The sequence below is a fragment of the Thalassophryne amazonica genome, chromosome 11, assembly GCF_902500255.1.
Source record: "Thalassophryne amazonica chromosome 11, fThaAma1.1, whole genome shotgun sequence".
Taxonomy (NCBI): domain Eukaryota; kingdom Metazoa; phylum Chordata; class Actinopteri; order Batrachoidiformes; family Batrachoididae; genus Thalassophryne; species Thalassophryne amazonica.
Genome location: NC_047113.1, coordinates 106056656 through 106079959, shown reverse-complemented (window position 1 = coordinate 106079959; position 23304 = coordinate 106056656). Strand labels below are relative to the sequence as shown.

The window sequence follows — 23304 nt, the reverse complement described above, 5'->3', positions numbered from 1 at the left end:
CAGTCTATTTATCAAACAGGACACAGTGCATTCAGATGGTTGGTGTTCCTCAAGGCTCACCTTTAGGACCTATTTTGTTCACAATTTATACTACTGACGTGTGTGAACCTATCAAATGCCTCCTACCATCTTTATGCTGATGACACTATAATCTGTTGTTGTTCAAGTTCAGTGACACAGGCATTAGAATTTTTGCAGTCTGCTTTTGACGTAGCACAGAACAATCTGGAGAAATTCAAGCTACTCTTGAATGTAGAAAAATCCAAAATAATGTTTTTCTCAAAATCACCTGTTTCTTTGGAGGATGTGACCATCAGTTAAAACTGTTTGAGGTAAGATTGTTGAGCTAGTCAGCAAGTATTTGTGATTAACTACTGACACAAAGCTTTCTTTCAAAGATCATCTTAAACACCTGCTCTCCAAATTAAGGGTGAAACTAGGCTTCCTTTATAGATACATCATGTTTTTCCTTAAGTGCTCGGAAGCTCCTAATAACTGCCACATTTTTCCTCTTGTTGGACTACGGCGGTGTCGTGTATATTTGTGCTTCAACCAGTTGTCTACAGTCCCTGACCCCGCTGTATCACTGTGCTCTGAGATTCAGCACTGGTAGGAGTCACCTCACCCACCACTGTGAGATAACAGATAACATCTTGGCTGACATGTTATCTCATATGCCAGTTGAGTGATTTCTGGTCCATTATTGTCCTTTCACGTGCTTTTTAGAGAAATGAGCAGCACTGCTGTTTTCCTTTGATGTATTATTTCAAGGATTTGGTCGATCCTGTCTCCAGACACTGACATTGTTTCATGCTGTTGTGTACTATTTAAAAAAATAATGCAGTTATTCCTTAATTCCTACTGTTACAGAATTGTAAATTGTCGGAGTGGACGGGACAATGGAGACTGTACTGTTTGTTGCAGCTTTCTTTTCCGATAAAATTTGGTAAATGGGTAAAGTGGAAGGACAGATGTGAAAGAAGCCAGCGTGTGTTCAATCTAGCAGCCAAACAAGAAAATGGAGATCAGCACTTGTCTCTCATGACCTACAGCAATGTCCTCAGTCCTCAAGCTGGCCCTGTTGTGCAGCTGTGTGTGTAAATGGGTGAATAAGGCATCAGAAAAAAGCTCAACATAAATACAGTCAATTTCCATTACTCTGTGTGTGTGTGTGTCTGTGTGTGCTCAGGCTGTGAGGTGGAAATTCTAGGTGTGAGGTCAACCTTCTGCGAGGAATATATCGACAGCCCGTCTGAGAAAAACCTGACAGACGCCATAGAGAATGCTATCAGTGCTCTGAGGTAAAGTAACCAGCACCACCAAATCTGACCTGCACTGTCCACTTGACAGCAAGTGACCAGATCCAATCTGTGTGTCCATAATGCAATCCTAATATCCTGTATTTTTTTGACTGCGGAGGAGGGGGCACTTGACTTGTCAGCTTAATCTCTCAATACACTTTCTCACAGTGGAGCAGGACCAGTCCTCTGCACATCATGCTTCGAAGGGGTTACTGACACAGAATCTATCCGTGAATTATTAAACCTAAACCACACTGCATCACTTTCATCAGATGCACACAACACACACATGCTGTGGCTGTGATGTCCTTTAACAACATTTTACAACACATACTTTAACACAATGGAGTTTTAACACAGAGGATGTAATGTGACTGTGACGTCCTGTTGGAGATTGAAGAACATTTTACAACACGTAAGTCACAGAGGACATAATGTGACCGTGAGTCAATAATCAGACTGTGACGTCCTGTTGGAGATTTAACAACGTTTTACAACACGTAAGTCACAGAGGACGTAATGTGACCGTGAGTCAATAATCAGACTGTGACGTCCTGTTGGAGATTGAAGAACATTTTACAACACGTAAGTCACAGAGGACATAATGTGACCGTGAGTCAATAATCAGACTGTGACGTCCTGTTGGAGATTTAACAACGTTTTACAACACGTAAGTCACAGAGGACGTAATGTGACCGTGAGTCAATAATCAGACTGTGACGTCCTGTTGGAGATTTAACAACGTTTAACAACACGTAAGTCACAGAGGAGGTAATGTGACCGTGAGTCAATAATCAGACTGTGACGTCCTGTTGGAGATTTAACAACGTTTAACAACACGTAAGTCACAGAGGAGGTAATGTGACCGTGAGTCAATAATCAGACTGTGACGTCCTGTTGGAGATTTAACAACGTTTAACAACACGTAAGTCACAGAGGAGGTAATGTGACCGTGAGTCAATAATCAGACTGTGACGTCCTGTTGGAGATTTAACAACGTTTAACAACACGTAAGTCACAGAGGACGTAATGTGACTGTGAGTCAATAATCCGATTATGTTTTGTAACATGAAAACATGAATATGAATGAAATCTTATTTAAAGATTCTAATTTATATAATGATTATGTGGATATTCTGTGATCCTTGTTGGAATCAATATTTGTGGTGCTCGAGAGTCTGCCTGAGGACTCAGAGCATCTGGGTGTATGATGGTCCTGAAGCCAGGCTTCCTGTGCTCAGACACCAGATGTAGACCTGTTTGTTTTGACTTGTTGGGACGTTCTCGTGTGTCATTGCCACATTCATGATCCTTGTCCTTTGAGACGGACAGAAACCTGGATTTTACAGAATCGTGACGTTGCTTATGATAAATCCATGTTTCTGCACATGCACTGTGATGGAACGGCATCCTGTCCAGGGTGAATCCCATCTCTGGGATAGTCCTGGGATAGGCTCCACCCCCATGATCCTTCACTGTAATAAGCAGGTAGAGAAAATAAATGAGTCCTGCTCATTCACTGCACCCAGACCACACAGTCAGGAACTGAAGACAGTCTTCTGTTTGTCTCATCATACCGTCCGTTTGATATCTGAAACTATCTCAGACATACCAAAGTCATGTTGAGCAAAGATTGTGTTTTGTGCGCAGGTCGGGCCAAGCGGACATGGCAGCTGTGTATTATGAGCAGATCGATGTGGAGGGACATCGCTACGGCCCAGACTCTGGCCCCACCAGGACAGCGGTGCAGCGCCTGGACCTGGCTCTGCAGACGCTCAACAGAAAAATCAAAGTCTGTCTTCTTTTCACCAGCTCCTGCTGTAATTTTTTTGTCTGAATAAACGCATTTGGAATTTCAACCTTTGTTCGTTTTCCTCCAGGAACAGGGATTGGAGAAGCATCTGAATGTTGTCTTCTTCTCAGACCACGGCATGACAAACATCCAGTGGGAGAACAAAGTCATTGAGTTGGAAAAGTACATTAACAGCTCAGATATGGTGAAGGTGATGGACAAAGGACCTGTGGTCAGCGTTTGGCCCAAAGACAACAAGTACCAGGAGGTGAGAAGACGAGAAACGTCTGCTGTGCTTGTTTCTGTGGGATGTCACAAAGCGCTCTCCAGCCCGTCGCAAAAGCAATATGTTTTTATGTATTTCCACGTGACGACAGCAAGCAGACACACATACATCACAGGACAGTTGTAAGTTCATGTCTGTCCAAACATGGTACATGTTCTCCAGCTGGGACTTCCAGAACCAGAGATCTCAACAGCTGCTGAACATAATAGTTTTGAATTTGTAGTGTCAACAGCAGATGCTACTATTATTGTGAACACCCCCTTTTCTACTTTTTTTTTTTACTAATAGCCCAATTTCATAGCCTTAAGAGTGTGCATATCATGAACGCCTGGTCTTGTTGGATTTGTGAGAATCTACTGAATCTACTGGTACCTTGTTTCCCATGTAACAATAAGAAATATACTCAAAACCTGGATTAATCTTTTTAGTCACATACACTACTATTATTCTGAACACTACTGTATATGTCCCTGTGTTAAACTGCCATCCTGTCCAGGGTGTAGATAGAAAATGAATGAATAAGTGACATGAACATGAACTTTATGCCTTTCATCTTCATTATTTATCATCATAGTTAGAGCAGGAGAAAGTTCATAGTGATGTGGGGAGGTGATGGTCTAGTGGTTAAGGCATTGGGCTTGAGACCAGAATATCCTCGGTTCAAATCCCAGCCTGACTGGAAAATCACTAAGGGCCCTTGGGCAAGGTCTTTAATCCCCTATTGCTCCCGATGTGTAGTGAGCGCCTTATATGGCAGCACCCTCACATCGGGGTGAATGTGAGGCATAATTGTAAAGCGCTTTGAGCGTCTGATGCAGATGGAAAAGCGCTATATAAATTCAGTCCATTTGAGATGTAGCAGTTTTGGATTTTGTCCAGTTTATTGGCCAATTATTGATCAGTCACAACAGTTTCTACCTACCGCGTGCTGGGTAATCGGGATAGTCGGGAGTTTTCCCGGTGGGCTGGTCCAACCTGGGGCCGTTGTGAGGGGGTGTTAATATATGCATACATATATCAATCAATCAACTTTTTTCTTATATAGCGCCAAATCACAACAAACAGTTGCCCCAAGGCGCTCCATATTGTAAGGCAAGGCCATACAATAATTATGAAAAACCCCAACGGTCAAAACGACCCCCTATGAGCAAGCACTTGGCAACAGTGGGAAGGAAAAACTCCCTTTTAACAGGAAGAAACCTCCAGCAGAACCAGGCTCAGGGAGGGGCAGTCTTCTGCTGAGACTGGTTGGGGCTGAGGGAAAAAAACAATAAAAAGACATGCCGTGAAGGGGGGCAGAGATCGATCACTAATGATTAAATGCAGAGTGATGCATACGGAGCAAAAAGAGAAAGAAACAGTGCATCATGGGAACCCCCCCACAATCTACGTCTAAAGCAGCATAACCAAGGGATGGTCCAGGGTCACCCGATCCAGCCCTAACTATAAGCCTTAGCGAAAAGGAAAGTTTTAAGCCTAATCTTAAAAGTAGAGAGGGTATCTGTCTCCCTGATCTGAATTGGGAGCTGGTTCCACAGGAGAGGAGCCTGAAGCTGAAGGCTCTGCCTCCCATTCTACTCTTACAAACCCTAGGAACTACAAGTAAGCCAGCAGTCTGAGAACAAAGCGCTCTAATGGGGTAATATGGTACTACGAGGTCCCTAAGATAAGATGGGACTTGATTATTCAAAACCTTATAAGTAAGAAGAAGAATTTTAAATTCTATTCTAGAATTAACAGGAAGCCAATGAAGAGAGGCCAACACGGGTGAGATATGCTCTCTCCTGCTAGTCCCCGTCAATACTCTAGCTGCAGCATTCTGAACCAACTGAAGGCTTTTTAGGGAACTTTTAGGACAACCTGATAATAATGAATTACAATAGTCCAGCCTAGAGGAAATAAATGCATGAATTAGTTTTTCAGCATCACTCTGAGACAAGACCTTTCTGATTTTAGAGATATTGCGTAAATGCAAAAAGGCAGTCCTACATATTTGTTTGATATGCGCTTTGAATGACATATCCTGATCAAAAATGACTCCAAGATTTCTCACAGTATTACTAGAGATCAGGGAAATGCCATCCAGAGTAACGATCTGGTTAGACACCATGCTTCTAAGATTTGTGGGGCCAAGTACAATAACTTCAGTTTTATCTGAGTTTAAAAGCAGGAAATTAGAGGTCATCCATGTCTTTATGTCTGTAAGACAATCCTGCAGTTTAGCTAATTGGTGTGTATCCTCTGGCTTCATGGATAGATAAAGCTGGGTATCATCTGCGTAACAATGAAAATTTAAGCAATACCGTCTAATAATACTGCCTAAGGGAAGCATGTATAAAGTGAATAAAATTGGTCCTAGCACAGAACCTTGTGGAACTCCATAATTAACTTTAGTCTGTGAAGAAGATTCCCCATTTACATGAACAAACTGTAATCTATTAGACAAATATGATTCAAACCACCGCAGCGCAGTGCCTTTAATACCTATGACATGCTCTAATCTCTGTAATAAAATTTTATGGTCAACAGTATCAAAAGCAGCACTGAGGTCCAACAGAACAAGCACAGAGATAAGTCCACTGTCCGAAGCCATAAGAAGATCATTTGTAACCTTCACTAATGCTGTTTCTGTACTATGATGAATTCTAAAACCTGACTGAAACTCTTCAAATAGACCATTCCTCTGCAGGTGATCAGTTAGCTGTTTTACAACTACCCTCTCAAGAATCTTTGAGAGAAAAGGAAGGTTGGAAATTGGCCTATAATTAGCTAAGATAGCTGGGTCAAGTGATGGCTTTTTAAGTAATGGTTTAATTACTGCCACCTTAAAGGCCTGTGGTACTTAACCAACTAACAAAGATAGATTGATCATATTTAAGATTGAAGCATTAAATAATGGTAGGACTTCCTTGAGCAGCCTGGCAGGAATGGGGTCCAATAAACATGCCGATGGTTTGGACGAAGCAACCAATGAAAATAACTCAGACAGAACAACCGGAGAGAAAGAGTCTAACCAAATACCGGCATCACTGAAAGCAGCCAAAGATAACGATACATCTTTGGGATGGTTATGAGTAATTTTTTCTCTAATAGTCAAAATTTTGTTAGCAAAGAAAGTCATGAAGTCATTACTAGTTAAAGTTAATGGAATACTCAGCTCAATAGAGCTCTGACTCTTTGTCAGCCTAGCTACAGTGCTGAAAAGAAACCTGAGGTTATTCTTATTTTCTTCAATTAGTGATGAGTAGAAAGATGTCCTAGCTTTACGGAGGGCTTTTTTATAGAGCAACAAACTCTTTTTCCAGGCTAAGTGAAGATCTTCTAAATTAGTGAGACGCCATTTCCTCTCCAACTTACGGGTTATCTGCTTTAAGCTACGAGTTTGTGAGTTATACCACGGAGTCAGACACTTCTGATTTAAAGCTCTCTTTTTCAGAGGAGCTACAGCATCCAAAGTTGTCTTCAAAGAGGATGTAAAACTACTGACGAGATACTCTAACTCCCTTACAGAGTTTAGGTAGCTACTCTGCTCTGTGTTGGTATATGACATTAGAGAACATAACGAAGGAATCATATCCTTAAACCTAGTTACAGCTCTTTCTGAAAGACTTCTAGTGTAATGAAACTTATTCCCCACTGCTGGGTAGTCCATCAGGGTAAATGTAAATGTTATTAAAAAATGATCAGACAGAAGGGAGTTTTCAGGGAATACTGTTAAGTCTTCTATTTCCATACCATAAGTCAGAACAAGATCTAAGATATGATTAAAGTGGTGGGTGGACTCATTTACTTTTTGAGCAAAGCCAATAGAGTCTAATAATAGATTAAATGCAGTGTTGAGGCTGTCATTCTCAGCATCTGTGTGGATATTAAAATCGCCCACTATAATTATCTTATCTGAGCTAAGCACTAAGTCAGACAAAAGGTCTGAAAATTCACAGAGAAACTCACAGTAACGACCAGGTGGACGATAGATAATAACAAATAAAACTGGTTTTTGGGACTTCCAATTTGGATGGACAAGACTAAAAGACAAGCTTTCAAATGAATTAAAGCTCTGTCTGGGTTTTTGATTAATTAATAAGCTGAAATGGAAGATTGCTGCTAATCCTCCGCCACGGCCCGTGCTACGAGCATTCTGACAGTTAGTGTGACTCGGGGGTGTTGACTCATTTAAACTAACATATTCATCCTGCTGTAACCAGGTTTCTGTTAGGCAGAATAAATCAATACGTTGATCAATTATTATATCATTTACCAACAGGGACTTAGAAGAGAGAGACCTAATGTTTAATAGACCACATTTAACTGTTTTAGTCTGTGGTGCAGTTGAAGGTGCTATATTATTTTTTCTTTTTGAATTTTTATGCTTAAATAGATTTTTGCTGGTTATTGGTAGTCTGGGAGCAGGCTACATGCCATAACAGGCTACATGCCTGTTGATGCAACATTTGTAGTACAGTACCACCTCTTCCAGCTATTTACAGACTTCACTGACAATATTTTCAATCGTACTTGGCTCCAGCTCAAACTGTGCGACAAAACCGCAGAGTTTAAAAGTTCAGAGCACACGGTTCATGTTCTCACACTGTACGGCCCGATGCTCTGATGCGATCTGACTGCTCACATTGTACGTTCAAAAACCACACGTCGCGCTCGTGTTTCCAAAAGCAAAATGTAACAGAAGCTTTTTTTTCTTTTTCTTTTTTTTCCACGCTGTTGAAGCAGCGCTACAAGCATCTACGCGTTGATTACCTTGCGCACTGTTAGTGTCCATGTGCAAACACTGGAGAGAGAAAACCGTGATCTCATGTAAAGTCTTGTTTTTTTATTACGTTCCCTCGCAATAACCTAATATCATTTTAAAGTTCATGCCTATCAGCATGCACAGTGAGTGGAATCAGGTGGGGGAGACTGAGCGCATATGCGCGCGCATGCACACACAGCAGACAGCAGCGTGATTCATGAGAGGGCGGTTAAAAAAAAAAGAAAACAAACACTCATAACAGGTGTTGCTACTTACAATGTTGTATAAATAAACTATATTTCATATGGAGTCTTACAGCTGCGCTCATCTGTCGTAAATCCTGTTGTTGTCTGCTGTGCAGTGGTGGGCACACGTCTGATAATCCGATAACAGATAATTATCAAAGATAATGTTTTCATTATCGGATTATCTTTTTAGATAACTTTAAAAACCATTATTGAATCAATAATCTTCCGATTAATTTTTGTCCAATAACTTTTAAACCGATAAACAAAGTAAACAAAGCTGAACAGCGACAAGCATTTTTTAAATTTAAAATCAGTTCACTACCCACCTGTTAAAAGTTTTGTAACAGACGCACAGTTATAACCTCTGCCAACAGAAGAGAACTGCTTGTATGAAAAGCATCTCAATCCTCTGCAGACAAAGGAGAAACGGCCAAAAAAACAGAAAACATTTTCTTTAACACCATACCAATATGCTGGCAATATCACCTAAGTCATCCAGAGGCATACATTTTTAACTTATGGTTCAAATTTTAACCAAACTAATTTTGGACAAGTTATTTAAAATTACTGTCATGTCTGAAGTTTTAGAAAGTGAAAATATCAGATATATGGTTTAGTTTTAAAATAATGTGCTAATTTTTAAGGTTTTGTGAGCACATGCTCTGCCCCACAGTGCATTATGGGTACAATGATGTAATCTCAGTACGTCACGACAGGACAAATGCATTTCAGACACTCTGTTCAGGCTCCACGGACAACAGCATTAAACTCTAGTGCCTCTACTGGTGGTTGGCGCTCACTGCGGTATTGTATCACTTCCTATTCCGGAGCACAGTGGTGTTTTGCTGTATCTGTTAGCTGTTTAATCTGCGCAGTTAGATTGAGCTAGTTAACTAGATAACGATTTGCTTCACAGTGTAATCTTCACGTGCCTTAACTAAAGCACTCCCTCTGCTGAATCACCTCTAAATTATTTACACATTATTCACTTTGTGTGTTTTTAGGAATCCGCTAGCTTAGCACAGCTACTACCTCTTAGCCAGTTTAGCATGGCGGCTTCTCCTGTCTCTCCCGCACTTTTCTGCTCTAGGTGTGAAATGTTTAGTTATTCCTCGGCCTCCTTTAGCAGTAATGGTACTTGTAATAAGTGTAGCTTATTCGTAGCTTTGGAGGCCAGGCTGGGCGAATTGGAGACTCGGCTCCGCACCGTGGAAAATTCTACAGCTAGCCAAGCCCCTGTAGTCGGTGCGGACCAAGGTAGCTTAGCCGCCGTTAGTTTCCCTCTGGCAGATCCCGAGCAGCCGGGAAAGCAGGCCGACTGGGTGGCTGTGAGGAGGAAGCCCTAAACAGAAGCCCCGTGTACACCGCCAACCCGTTCACATCTCTAACTGTTTTCCCCACTCAGCGACACACCCGCCGAGGAACAAACTCTGGTTATTGGCGACTCTGTTTTGAGAAATGTGAAGTTAGCGACAGCAGCAACCATAGTCAATTGTCTTCTGGGGGCCAGAGCAGGCGACATTGAAGGAAATTTGAAACTGCTGGCTAAGGCTAAGCATAAATTTGGTAAGATTGTAATTCACATCGGCAGTAAGGACACCCGGTTACGCCAATCGGAGGTCACTAAAATTAACATTGAATCAGTGTGTAACTTTGCAAAAACAATGTCGGACTCTGTAGTTTTCTCTGGGCCCCTCCCCAATCGGACCGGGAGTTTAGCCGCATGTTCTCCTTGAATTGCTGGCTGTCTGAGTGGTGTCCAAAAAATGAGGTGGGCTTCATAGATAATTGGCAAAGCTTCTGGGGAAAACCTGGTCTTGTTAGGAGAGACGGTATCCATCCCAGTTTGGATGGAGCAGCTCTCATTTCTAGAAATCTGGCCAATTTTCTTAAATCCTCCAAACAGTGACTATCCAGGGTTGGGACCAGGAAGCAGAGTTGTAGTCTTACACACCTCTCTGCAGCTTCTCTCCCCCTGCCATCCCAAATTGGAAGTCCCAAAAACCAGTTTTATTTGTTGTTAGCTATCATCCTCCTGGTCGTTACTGTGAGATTCTCTGTGAATTTTCAGACCTTTTGTCTGACTTAGTGCTTAGCTCAGATAAGATAATTATAGTGGGCGATTTTAACATCCACACAGATGCTGAGAATGACAGCCTCAACACTGCATTTAATCTATTATTAATCAATCAATCAATCAATTTTTTTATATAGCGCAAAATCACAACAAACAGTTGCCCCAAGGCGCTTTATATTGTAAGGCAAGGCCATACAATAATTATGTAAAACCCCAACGGTCAAAAAAACCCCTGTGAGCAAGCACTTGGCTACAGTGGGAAGGAAAAACTCCCTTTTAACAGGAAGAAACCTCCAGCAGAACCAGGCTCAGGGAGGGGCAGTCTTCTGCTGGGACTGGTTGGGGCTGAGGGAGAGAACCAGGAAAAAGACATGCTGTGGAGGGGAGCAGAGATCGATCACTAATGATTAAATGCAGAGTGGTGCATACAGAGCAAAAAGAGAAAGAAACAGTGCATCATGGGAACCCCCCAGCAGTCTACGTCTATAGCAGCATAACTAAGGGATGGTTCAGGGTCACCTGATCCAGCCCTAACTATAAGCTTTAGCAAAAAGGAAAGTTTTAAGCCTAATCTTAAAAGTAGAGAGGGTGTCTGTCTCCCTGATCTGAATTGGGAGCTGGTTCCACAGGAGAGGAGCCTGAAAGCTGAAGGCTCTGCCTCCCATTCTACTCTTACAAACCCTAGAATTTGGGTTTGACTCAATTGGCTTTGCTCAAAATGTAAATGAGTCCACCCACCACTTTAATCATATCTTAGATCTTGTTCTGACTTATGGTATGGAAATTGAAGACTTAACAGTATTCCCTGAAAACTCCCTTCTGTCTGATCATTTCTTAATAACATTTACATTTACACTAGAAGTCTTTCAGAAGTGCTGTAACTAGGTTTAAGGATATGATTCCTTCTTTATGTTCTCTAATGCCATATACCAACACAGTGCAGAGTAGCTACCTAAACTCTGTAAGTGAGATAGAGTATCTCGTCAATAGTTTTACATCCTCATTGAAGACAACTTTGGATGCTGTAGCTCCTCTGAAAAAGAGAGCTTTAAATCAGAAGTGCCTGACTCCGTGGTATAACTCACAAACTCGCAGCTTAAAGCAGATAACCCATACGTTGGAGAGGAAATGGCATCTCACTAATTTAGAAGATCTTCACTTAGCCTGGAAAAAGAGTCTGTTGCTCTATAAAAAAGCCCTCCGTAAAGCTAGGACACCTTACTACTCATCACTAATTGAAGAAAATAAGAACAACCCCAGGTTTCTTTTCAGCACTGTAGCCAGGCTGACAAAGAGTCAGAGCTCTATTGAGCCGAGTATTCCTTTAACTTTAACTAGTAATGACTTCATGACTTTCTTTGCTAATAAAATTTTAACTATTAGAGAAAAAATTACTCATAACCATCCCAAAGACGTATCGTTATCTTTGGCTGCTTTCAGTGATGCCGGTATTTGGTTAGACTCTTTCTCTCAGATTGTTCTGTCTGAGTTATTTTCATTAGTTACTTCATCCAAACCATCAACATGTCTATTAGACCCCATTCCTACCAGGCTGCTCAAGGAAGCCCTACCATTATTTAATGCTTCGATCTTAAATATGATCAATCTATCTTTGTTAGTTGGCTATGTACCACAGGCTTTTAAGGTGGCAGTAATTAAACCATTACTTAAAAAGCCATCACTTGACCCAGCTATCTTAGCTAATTATAGGCCAATCTCCAACCTTCCTTTTCTCTCAAAAATTCTTGAAAGGGTAGTTGTAAAACAGCTAACTGATCATCTGCAGAGGAATGGTCTATTTGAAGAGTTTCAGTCAGGTTTTAGAATTCATCATAGTACTGAAACAGCATTAGTGAAGGTTACAAATGATCTTCTTATGGCCTCAGACAGTGGACTCATCTCTGTGCTTGTTCTGTTAGACCTCAGTGCTGCTTTTGATACTGTTGACCATAAATTTTATTACAGAGATTAGAGCATGCCATAGGTATTAAAGGCACTGCGCTGGTTTGAATCATATTTATCTAATAGATTACAATTTGTTCATGTAAATGGGGAATCTTCTTCACAGACTAAGGTTAATTATGGAGTTCCACAAGGTTCTGTGCTAGGACCAATTTTATTCACTTTATACATGCTTCCCTTAGGCAGTATTATTAGACGGCATTGCTTAAATTTTCATTGTTACGCAGATGATACCCAGCTTTATCTATCCATGAAGCCAGAGGACACACACCAATTAGCTAAACTGCAGGATTGTCTTACAGACATAAAGACATAGATGACCTCTAATTTCCTGCTTTTAAACTCAGATAAAACTGAAGTTATTGTACTTGGCCCCACAAATCTTAGAAACATGGTGTCTAACCAGATCCTTACTCTGGATGGCATTACCCTGACCTCTAGTAATACTGTGAGAAATCTTGGAGTCATTTTTGATCAGGATATGTCATTCAAAGCGCATATTAAACAAATATGTAGGACTGCTTTTTTGCATTTACGCAATATCTCTAAAATTAGAAAGGTCTTGTCTCAGAGTGATGCTGAAAAACTAATTCATGCATTTATTTCCTCTAGGCTGGACTATTGTAATTCATTATTATCAGGTTGTCCTAAAAGTTCCCTGAAAAGCCTTCAGTTAATTCAAAATGCTGCAGCTAGAGTACTAGCGGGGACTAGAAGGAGAGAGCATATCTCACCCATATTGGCCTCTCTTCATTGGCTTCCTGTTAATTCTAGAATAGAATTTAAAATTCTTCTTCTTACTTATAAGGTTTTGAATAATCAGGTCCCATCTTATCTTAGGGACCTCATAGTACCATATCACCCCAATAGAGCGCTTCGCTCTCAGACTGCAGGCTTACTTGTAGTTCCTAGGGTTAGTAAGAGTAGAATGGGAGGCAGAGCCTTCAGCTTTCAGGCTCCTCTCCTGTGGAACCAGCTCCCAATTTGGATCAGGGAGACAGACACCCTCTCTACTTTTAAGATTAGGCTTAAAACTTTCCTTTTTGCTAAAGCTTATAGTTAGGGCTGGATCAGCTGACCCTGAACCATCCCTTAGTTATGCTGCTATAGACTTAGACTGCTGGGGGGTTCCCATGATGCACTGAGTGTTTCTTTCTCTTTTTGCTCTGTATGCACCACTCTGCATTTAATCATTAGTGATTGATCTCTGCTCCCCTCCACAGCATGTCTTTTTCTTGGTTCTCTCCCTCAGCCCAAACCAGTCCCAGCAGAAGACTGCCCCTCCCTGAGCCTGGTTCTGCTGGAGGTTTCTTCCTGTTAAAAGGGAGTTTTTCCTTCCCACTGTCGCCAAGTGCTTGCTCACAGGGGGTCGTTTTGACCGTTGGGGTTTTTCATAATTATTGTATGGCCTTGCCTTACAATATAAAGCGCCTTGGGACAACTGTTTGTTGTGATTTGGCGCTATATAAATAAAATTGAATTGATGATACTGGCCAGTAGTGTTCACGGCAGTATTCGCCCTAAGTACTAAGCTTCTGGGAACCAGTAGATGGCAGTGTTCTATTTATTTTGACTCCTGTTTTATCAGATGATTGTCAAATCAACTTTTTGGCTTTGCAAATGGCTTTTTTTTTTGTTGTTGTTTTTTTACAAATGAAGTTTAAAAACAAAACAAAACACCACCAAAATAATAATAACATTACAAGCCAGCTCTGCAGTGTTTGCACAGGCACAGTGCAAGCGTTTGGATGCTTGTACCTTTCAGCAGCAGGAAACCCTCACGACGGCCGCCGACCATAATAATATATCAAACAGGTTTGATTCTCATTCGACCATATGATTCCCGATCAGAAGGTGTCGTGAGATGTTAAACGCAGCTCATTACTTCATGTAGACTGCACGACGCAGGACACACGATTAAGCTGAAACTCGGCGCGATCCAAAAATTCTCGCACGAGTGAAAAATCGGCTGATAAAGGGCCAAAACTCGCACCATGTAAGCCCCGCCTTGACTTTTACTTTCTATTATAAGTCACCCAATTTTCAGTCAGCACATAAATGCTGGATTTAAATGCCACTGCAGAACTCTTGTTATCTCTGTGCACTGGCGGTTTGTGGGCCGGTTGGATATGAAACTCCCGGGCTGAAAAATGTTCCCAGCACGTCCCTGGTTTCTACTGCCATTAAATTGTGTAGCTGCGGTTTAATATATTAATTAGAAGAATCGTAACAGTTTGCAAAATCAAATCAAATGTATTAATTTATATAGCGACAAATCACGTTTACAGCATATATAAACGGCTCAGACTGACCTCCAAGCAAACAGTTACTTTACTTTGTAAACAGGAATGTTATTTTCTGAACTACAAAACAAATTACGATTCCTGGTAGATCATTTTTTCAGTCATGATGATTGTTCCGTCTCCTCTTCCTGTTTGTTGGTGTTTTGGTCTATGACCATGTGATGAATCAGTGGTTTGAGCACTGACCTTATGTGCTGAAGGTTGCTGGTTCAAGTCCTACCTTCCTACCTTATGCCCACTGCCCACTCAGTAGTAAAAGGTGTACCTGTACCTGACTAAGCAGCATGTCCCTGAAGTTTAGTATAAAAAAACAAAAAACAACCAATCTTTGCCTCAACTGAACAGACACGGCACTCTGTGACCCACAAGATCTGGATTAGGACGGGAACAAAAGAAATGCTGATGGAGAGTCTATTACTTTCTTTATTAAATAAATTTTACTCTACAATAGGGCATGTTCAGCTTTTGTTTGTATCACGCCGGTCATGCAGGGTGTTGCCCGTGCTCCACCTCATTATCCACAGTTGGTTGTGAAGTAGGCGGGGTCAGCACAGCCAACATGGCGACGCCCACCCTTACCAAAAAGTAGTATATGCAAGTATGTTTCAAGTATACTTCTAGTTTACTTTTTATATACTTATCAGTACTATTTTTTGGTAAGGGCAGGGCAGCAATTTTTTGGCTCTTCAAGGACTCTATAGAAAACCTTTGGTGATATCATATTAGGTCTTGTCCAGTTTATATACAGTACAGTCTGGTGTGCATATGCGCACACACACACACACACACAAACATGCACGTACACACGCACCAAAGCCCAAACTAACCTGTAAAAATCACATTAAAATCAGACCACAGAGGAGCCAGTGTGGAATAAAAGATGAGCCCTGACGCAGCACAAATGCAGCAAACACACATGCATGTGGCAAACACACGTGTAGCCATGTGGGTGTGCACATGAAGCCACATGCGGTGTGCACATGAAGTCTGTGGAAACAAGTCCCTGATGTGGTTTTCTTGTTTTTTTAGATGTACGGCGCCTTGTCCCGTGTCCCTCACATGCATGTTTATACCAAAGACCAGGTTCCACAACGGTTTCATTACAGAGGAGGAAAGTTTGTGTCCCCACTGACGCTGGTCGCTGATCCGAGCTGGTTCATCATCATGGTAATGCACAACACTGACTTTTATTGTTCACCAGTGTGAGATTTTGCACCATGATCATCGTCTTTGTCTTTTGAGCATGGATGGGTATAATGATATCCTTTTTAATATCTCAGAGTTCCAGGTTAACTCAGATCCTGACTCCAGTGGCTAAATATAAATATTTAGGGGCCAGGAAATCCAAGTGTAGTAAGCTTAAGCTGAATACCCAGAAATGTGACTTTGTCAATATAAACTTTTTGTAATTAAACACCAGTAGTTTGCTTGGCCCTAAAAATGTGTAGTGAGCCACTGGAACCAAGATCCTCGGTCATCCAGAAGCCAAAATATTGAAAAGCTCCAACTTTAAGATGCCATTTTTACAAATCCAACATGGCAACATGGCGTCCAGGTAAGCTGAATTGTGGATGTTCTGATAAGCTGTTGAATGCACTTTTCAGCAAGGTGTACTTTCACTAAACTCCATGATGTTTGTTGTTCTCAGTAATGACAGGTACTCAAATATGTGAACTGATAATTCCGTTGTGGAATCCGGTTGTCACAAATTTTTAATGTTAGATAAAGTACAAGAAATTACACAAACAAATATCTTCACACAAAAGTTAACAAATGCAATAATGATCATGCCTGGAGTTGACATTGGCTACCACTATCATAATCTTCATTTGCAAAATAATGCCATGATGATGTGTTGAAAAACAAAATCAATTCAATCAATCAATCAATTTTTTTTTATATAGCGCCAAATCACAACAAACAGTTGCCCCAAGGCGCCTTATATTGTAAGGCAAGGCCATACAATAATTATGTAAAACCCCAACGGTCAAAACGACCCCCTGTGAGCAAGCACTTGGCTACAGTGGGAAGGAAAAACTCCCTTTTAACAGGAAGAAACCTCCAGCAGAACCAGGCTCAGGGAGGGGCAGTCTTCTGCTGGGACTGGTTGGGGCTGAGGGAGAGAACCAGGAAAAAGACATGCTGTGGAGGGGAGCAGAGATCGATCACTAATGATTAAATGCAGAGTGGTGCATACAGAGCAAAAAGAGAAAGAAACAGTGCATCATGGGAACCCCCCAGCAGTCTACGTCTATAGCAGCATAACTAAGGGATGGTTCAGGGTCACCTGATCCAGCCCTAACTATAAGCTTTAGCAAAAGGAAAGTTTTAAGCCTAATCTTAAAAGTAGAGAGGGTGTCTGTCTCCCTGATCTGAATTGGGAGCTGGTTCCACAGGAGAGGAGCCTGAAAGCTGAAGGCTCTGCCTCCCATTCTACTCTTACAAACCCTAGGAACTACAAGTAAGCCTGCAGTCTGAGAGCGAAGCACTCTATTGGGGTGATATGGTACTACGAGGTCCCTAAGATAAGATGGGACCTGATTATTCAAAACCTTATAAGTAAGAAGAAGAATTTTAAATTCTATTCTAGAATTAACAGGAAGCCAATGAAGAGAGGCCAATATGGGTGAGATATGCTCTCTCCTTCTAGTCCCCGCTAGTACTCTAGCTGCAGCATTTTGAATTAACTGAAGGCTTTTTAGGGAACTTTTAGGACAACCTGATAATAATGAATTACAATAGTCCAGCCTAGAGGAAATAAATGCATGAATTAGTTTTTCAGCATCACTCTGAGACAAGACCTTTCTAATTTTAGAGATATTGCGTAAATGCAAAAAAGCAGTCCTACATATTTGTTTAATATGCGCTTTGAATGACATATCCTGATCAAAAATGACTCCAAGATTTCTCACAGTATTACTAGAGGTCAGGGTAATGCCATCCAAAGTAAGGATCTGGTTAGACACCATGTTTCTAAGATTTGTGGGGCCAAGTACAATAACTTCAGTTTTATCTGAGTTTAAAAGCAGGAAATTAGAGGTCATCCATGTCTTTATGTCTGTAAGACAATCCTGCAGTTTAGCTAACTGGTGTGTGTCCTCTGGCTTCATGGATAGATAAAGCTGGGTATCATCTGCGTAACAATGAAAATTTAAGCAATACCGTCTAATAATACTGCCTAAGGGAAGCATGTATAAAGTGAATAAAATTGGTCCTAGCACAGAACCTTGTGGAACTCCATAATTAACTTTAGTCTGTGAAGAAGATTCCCCATTTACATGAACAAATTGTAATCTATTAGACAAATATGATTCAAACCACTGCAGCGCAGTGCCTTTAATACCTACGGCATGCTCTAATCTCTGTAATAAAATTTTATGGTCAACAGTATCAAAAGCAGCACTGAGGTCTAACAGAACAAGCACAGAGATGAGTCCACTGTCCGAGGCCATAAGAAGATCATTTGTAACCTTCACTAATGCTGTTTCTGTACTATGATGAATTCTAAAACCTGACTGAAACTCTTCAAATAGACCATTCCTCTGCAGATGATCAGTTAGCTGTTTTACAACTACCCTTTCAAGAATTTTTGAGAGAAAAGGAAGGTTGGAGATTGGCCTATAATTAGCTAAGATAGCTGGGTCAAGTGATGGCTTTTTAAGTAATGGTTTAATTACTGCCACCTTAAAAGCCTGTGGTACATAGCCAACTAACAAAGATAGATTGATCATATTTAAGATCGAAGCATTAAATAATGGTAGGGCTTCCTTGAGCAGCCTGGTAGGAATGGGGTCTAATAAACATGTTGATGGTTTGGATGAAGTAACTAATGAAAATAACTCAGACAGAACAATCGGAGAGAAAGAGTCTAACCAAATACCAGCATCACTGAAAGCAGCCAAAGATAACGATACATCTTGGGATGGTTATGAGTAATTTTTTCTCTAATAGTTAAAATTTTGTTAGCAAAGAAAGTCATGAAGTCATTACTAGTTTAAAGTTAATGGAATACTCAGCAACATAATAATAATAATAATAAATAACAAACATTACAGAAGATACTCATAAATATAGAATGTAAAATGTTGCATCAGAGGTCACCAGCACAGTTACCAAACTTTTGGCTGACTAGCCAAGAGTGCACCTAGACAGTTAAGTCTACGCATGTCCACACTGGCCCTTCCAAAGAGCCTGCATACCTTCATTCCCAATGTAGGCCAAAAGGGGCTCCAAATATTGAAAGATTTAGCTTACTGGATCATGAGGGATAAGATCAATGATGTTTCTGATCCAGTATGAAACATCAGGAACGGAATCCTAAATCCAAAGGAACTTCAAGCTGCAGGGAGCATGGTTCAATAAGGTTGGTTGAACCCCCAGTATACAGAAAATAGTTTCAAGGGAAAGTTTCTGAAAATGGAGGATTGAACTCATTATGTAACACAGGAATAATATGAAGTCAATAAATAATCCTGAATTGTAATTCTGGGGCTTTGGTAGTAATCAGACAACCTGCTGAACTCTGACTCTGTCCAGACTCTGTCCCATTCATCATCAGAAACAGGAACCCCTAAGTTAGCTTCTCAGAGGGACATCACATAAGCAGCGTGTCCAGTATTTAATGGGCCCCAAAGAATTTTGTGAGGAGTTTTGGAGTCAGAGTGATTTCCACTGATAAGCGAGAACCTGTTAGGGTGTCATTTAATTGCAGTAGGTAATAAAGCTGTGTGCCTGCGCTGGTAAAACGACATCACAATGTTATTCACCAATACCTTTCCACAGTCTGGATACCAGGGAGCAGAGTGGTTTAGTGGTTAGCACTGTTGCATCACAGCAAGAAGGTCATGGGATTGATTTCCACCTGTGGCCTTTCTGTGTGGAGTTTGCATGTTCTCCCCGTATTTGCGTGGGTTTCCTCCAGGTGCTCTGGCTTCCTCCCGTATGCAAAGACATGCAGACCTGACCACCCCTGGTTCTCAAGACCAGACACCTAAGTGGCTCTGCCTTTTGTAAAGATATTTAGGTGTGCCTGAGTAGGCACTGGGAGGGTTCCCCCTTAGATTTGGGATGTATAATAGAAGATAGGCCTTATTGAATTTTCATGCAGGTTAGGTGAATTGAAAACTTTAAAAATTGTCAAGGTCTCCCTTGTTAAAGAGATCTCAATCCCAATGGGACTAACCTGGCTAAATAAAGGTTAAATAAAAAATTAAAATACCCTTAGTGGTCCACAGGGAGAAGGTGCAATCCTCTAAACCAGAGGTGAACACAGGATTTGAGTGAATTGGAGTGAGGATAGAGAGGAAGGCCCATTGATTTTGTTAACTTGTCAAGTTCCACGTTTTAAGGGAATTCTGCAGAATAAAGTTATTTTTTAACATTCAGAGTATCCCATTTATTAGAGATATACAGGACGTTACAGAGAGGGATGGGACTCACTGGGGGGGTGTCCACTGTAAGCCAAGTAGAATCAGGGTCCTCTTTAAACCAGTACCAAAAATAGCTACACAGATATGCAATTTGATAATATTGGGTACCCCGAGACCACAAGAGAGGGCATTGTAGCACTGTTAGCTTTAGCCTGGCCCACTTTTCTCCAGAGGAATGCTGACATGGAGCCGTTAAGGATAGAGAGTGATTTATGAGTCAAAAGAATAGGGATCGCTTTTAAGTGGGGGTACAATAAACATGAGAGTGAAACTGTTGTGCTGCCTTGGTGTCTGCTCTGCTCCCTCTCGGTGACGGAGCCACGTTATATACCCCAGCCCTGCCTCTCCACAACTGCCAGAAACTCAGCTCTGCCTGCGTGGTGCCTGGGCTCATTCATTCCTCCATGAACGACTCCCTTGTTTTTCCTCTGAGACCCTCTTAATTTCTGCATTTTTCACAACTCTGTTTCTTGTGCCTCCAGCATTCCAGTCACTTTTTTTCACCACCTAGTCCTGATTCTGCTTCCACCCACCATCTGGTCCAAGAACTCACCCCATCAAGCATTCTGGTCAAGTCAGCATCTCCCTGTTCTGGTGTCTCCTTCCATGACTGTGCAATATTACATTCTTCTATTCACATAATAAATTGTTATTCGGCTTTATCCTGACTCCCTTCATTTTGGGTCCTCACCTTATTCTCCGGTCTAACCATAACAGGCGTTTCTGGACATACTATGGACCCAGCAGGAGCAGACCTGGTCTGAAAAGCCCTCAGCTCACAGGGAACCTTATTAGGACAGTAGCAACAGCAACTTCAGACACTCTCTGAACTACAGCAGGCGCTTGCGCCCAGGTATCGCAGTTATGTTTCCAATTGTCTTCCCTCAAGTAATCAGTTATCATAGCCAAGTTGCACCCCATCATCACCCTCTCCTCCTGCATCCTCTGTACCTGCACCAGCACCTACAACTGTACATCATTCCCACAAGCCCACCATTTATCATCCTGAACCATATTCTGGGTCAGTAGAAACATGTGCCTCCTTTATGTTACACTGTTCACTAGTATTCTCTCAGAAACCATCCATGTATATCACAGATCAACGTAAAACTGCATACCTCGTCAGTCTCTTCAGGGGCAAGGCCTTAGCATGGGCCATGGCCTTGTGGGGGCAGAAGTCACTGGACTTATACTGCTTTTTCCCAAGAATTCTAGGTGGTCTTTGACAGTGGTGTCAAAAGTACACACATTTGTTACTTAAGTAGAAGTATAGATACTGTTGTGTGGGCCGCTGAAGAGGAGGTACTGCTGGCCCACCACCACCAGAGGGCACCCTGCCTGGAGTGCGGGCTCCAGGCACCAGAGGGCGCTGCCGCCTCACAGGAGCAGCCGGGGTGACAGCTGACACTCATCACCTGTGACAGCTGTCACCACTCATCTGATCTGCATCGGTATATCAGCAAGACGTCATCTCCACCTCTTTGCCGAGATATCGTTCTACCTGAAAGGTAATATCCTCAGCCTGACTGCTTGATAGAAAGCCTTTTTTTGTGATTTTTGTGAGTGATAACAGACTTTTTCTCCAACGAGAGGTGGAGGTAGCTTCCCTGCCGTGCAGATTGCTGGGTGCAGACGCACCCACGTTTAATTGTGTTTTTGTTCCTCGCCAGCAGTACCAGGTCCGACACGCGGAGGCAGTGGCCACCTGGGAGTTCGGGACTTGGCGGCTCCAGTATTCCCGGGGTCTGGTGGCGGAGGAAATCGTGTGGTTCCGGTTCTGCTTTGGACAGGCGTCTCCTATCTTCGAGCCTGCCCACACGACACCTTGTAATTTGACCTTTGATCTATTGTGTAATCTGTTGTGTTTGTTGTGCACGTTCGCAACAGTAAAGTGTTGTTATTTGACCTATTCCATTGTCCGTTCATTTGCGCCCCCTGTTGTGGGTCCGTGTACTTACACTTTCCCAACAGATACTACAGTTTAAAAACACTCTGGTAAAAGTTGAAGTATCAACTTGACCTCTTTACTCAAGTAAAAGTGAAAAAGTATGTGCTCCAAAACCTACTTAAAGTATAAAAGTATAAAGTAACCTTTAAAAAAAAAAAAAAAAAAAAGGTAGATGCCACTATATGAATTGAAAGCTTAATTTAAAAACTGATTCGTTCTACATGTGGCCCAAGACCCAAAACCCAAAATTACCCCCCAACACCACCTGCATGAAAATGTTTCAATTCTAGAAGCTCTGAAATGCAATCTGGGACTATTCCAGACAATAAACTGCAGTGAGTGCAGCATCCATTTAGTGAAGGAAAACAAAAAAAAAAAAAAAAAACAACTTTCCTTATTCAAATTAATTCCAGTAGTATTCTGCTCTTACTAGGATGCAGCAGTTTTCTAGTTTGGCAGATAGTTCTGGAGGAAATCACAGAAGAAATTAACAAACTGAAAATATGGTTTGACTGAAACAAACGGTCATTAAACTTAAATAAGACAGGGATGAAATGAAGGAGTAAGAGTCACTAGGTGTTCACAGGAAACATTTATGTACTATGTATTTATTTATGTATGTTCATTGTTAGTGGCTTTTATATTTTCTGTTGTGTTTCTATTCAGGTTCTTTTTGCCTCTTTCTCTAGAATTGTATATAATAATAATTAGATTATTAATATATAAACAAAAATAAATTTAAGAAATATTACAATTTGAAAACAAATGCACCCGAACGTGATGAGAGCTGCAATTGCTAAATGCTAACTTTTAACATTGAAAATGCCATAGACATGCTAACGCGTTAGCATCGCTCCCGTTTTTAAGTTATAAAATACATCTATCAACTGTTTCAGAAGACCATAACAGGTCGGTTTAACATAGAAAAGGTAAATAATACTCACAGAAGTATGCTCTTTAGGGTTTTAGCGGGGGGAAATTAAGCGAAAGAAAGAATAAACGAAGCAATGGTCGAAGCATTGCTTCAATCTGCGAACCACTGCTTGGTTCACGGTTCAAAGCAAAGCCGCGCTGCAGAAAAGTTGATTACAGGCGCACATGACGTGAAATATATTATATATATAAACATTAAACTGAAGCCAAGAGTAACGAGGCTGTTTGTTTTAAAAATGTAAGGAATAGAAAGTACAGATACTTGTGTGAAAATGTAA

The 23304-nt window shown here is 41.3% G+C and overlaps 1 protein-coding gene across 1 annotated transcript in view; it reads left to right on the top strand.

Moving 5' to 3' along the window:
• enpp6 (ectonucleotide pyrophosphatase/phosphodiesterase 6) overlaps positions 1-23304 on the top strand; it is a 176300-nt gene that overhangs the window by 99306 nt on the left and 53690 nt on the right. The window contains exons 3-6 of the mRNA XM_034180940.1: positions 1190-1301; positions 2952-3093; positions 3182-3361; positions 15746-15883. Coding sequence (XP_034036831.1) covers positions 1190-1301; positions 2952-3093; positions 3182-3361; positions 15746-15883 — 572 coding nt within the window. The remainder of the gene's footprint in view (positions 1-1189; positions 1302-2951; positions 3094-3181; positions 3362-15745; positions 15884-23304) is intronic.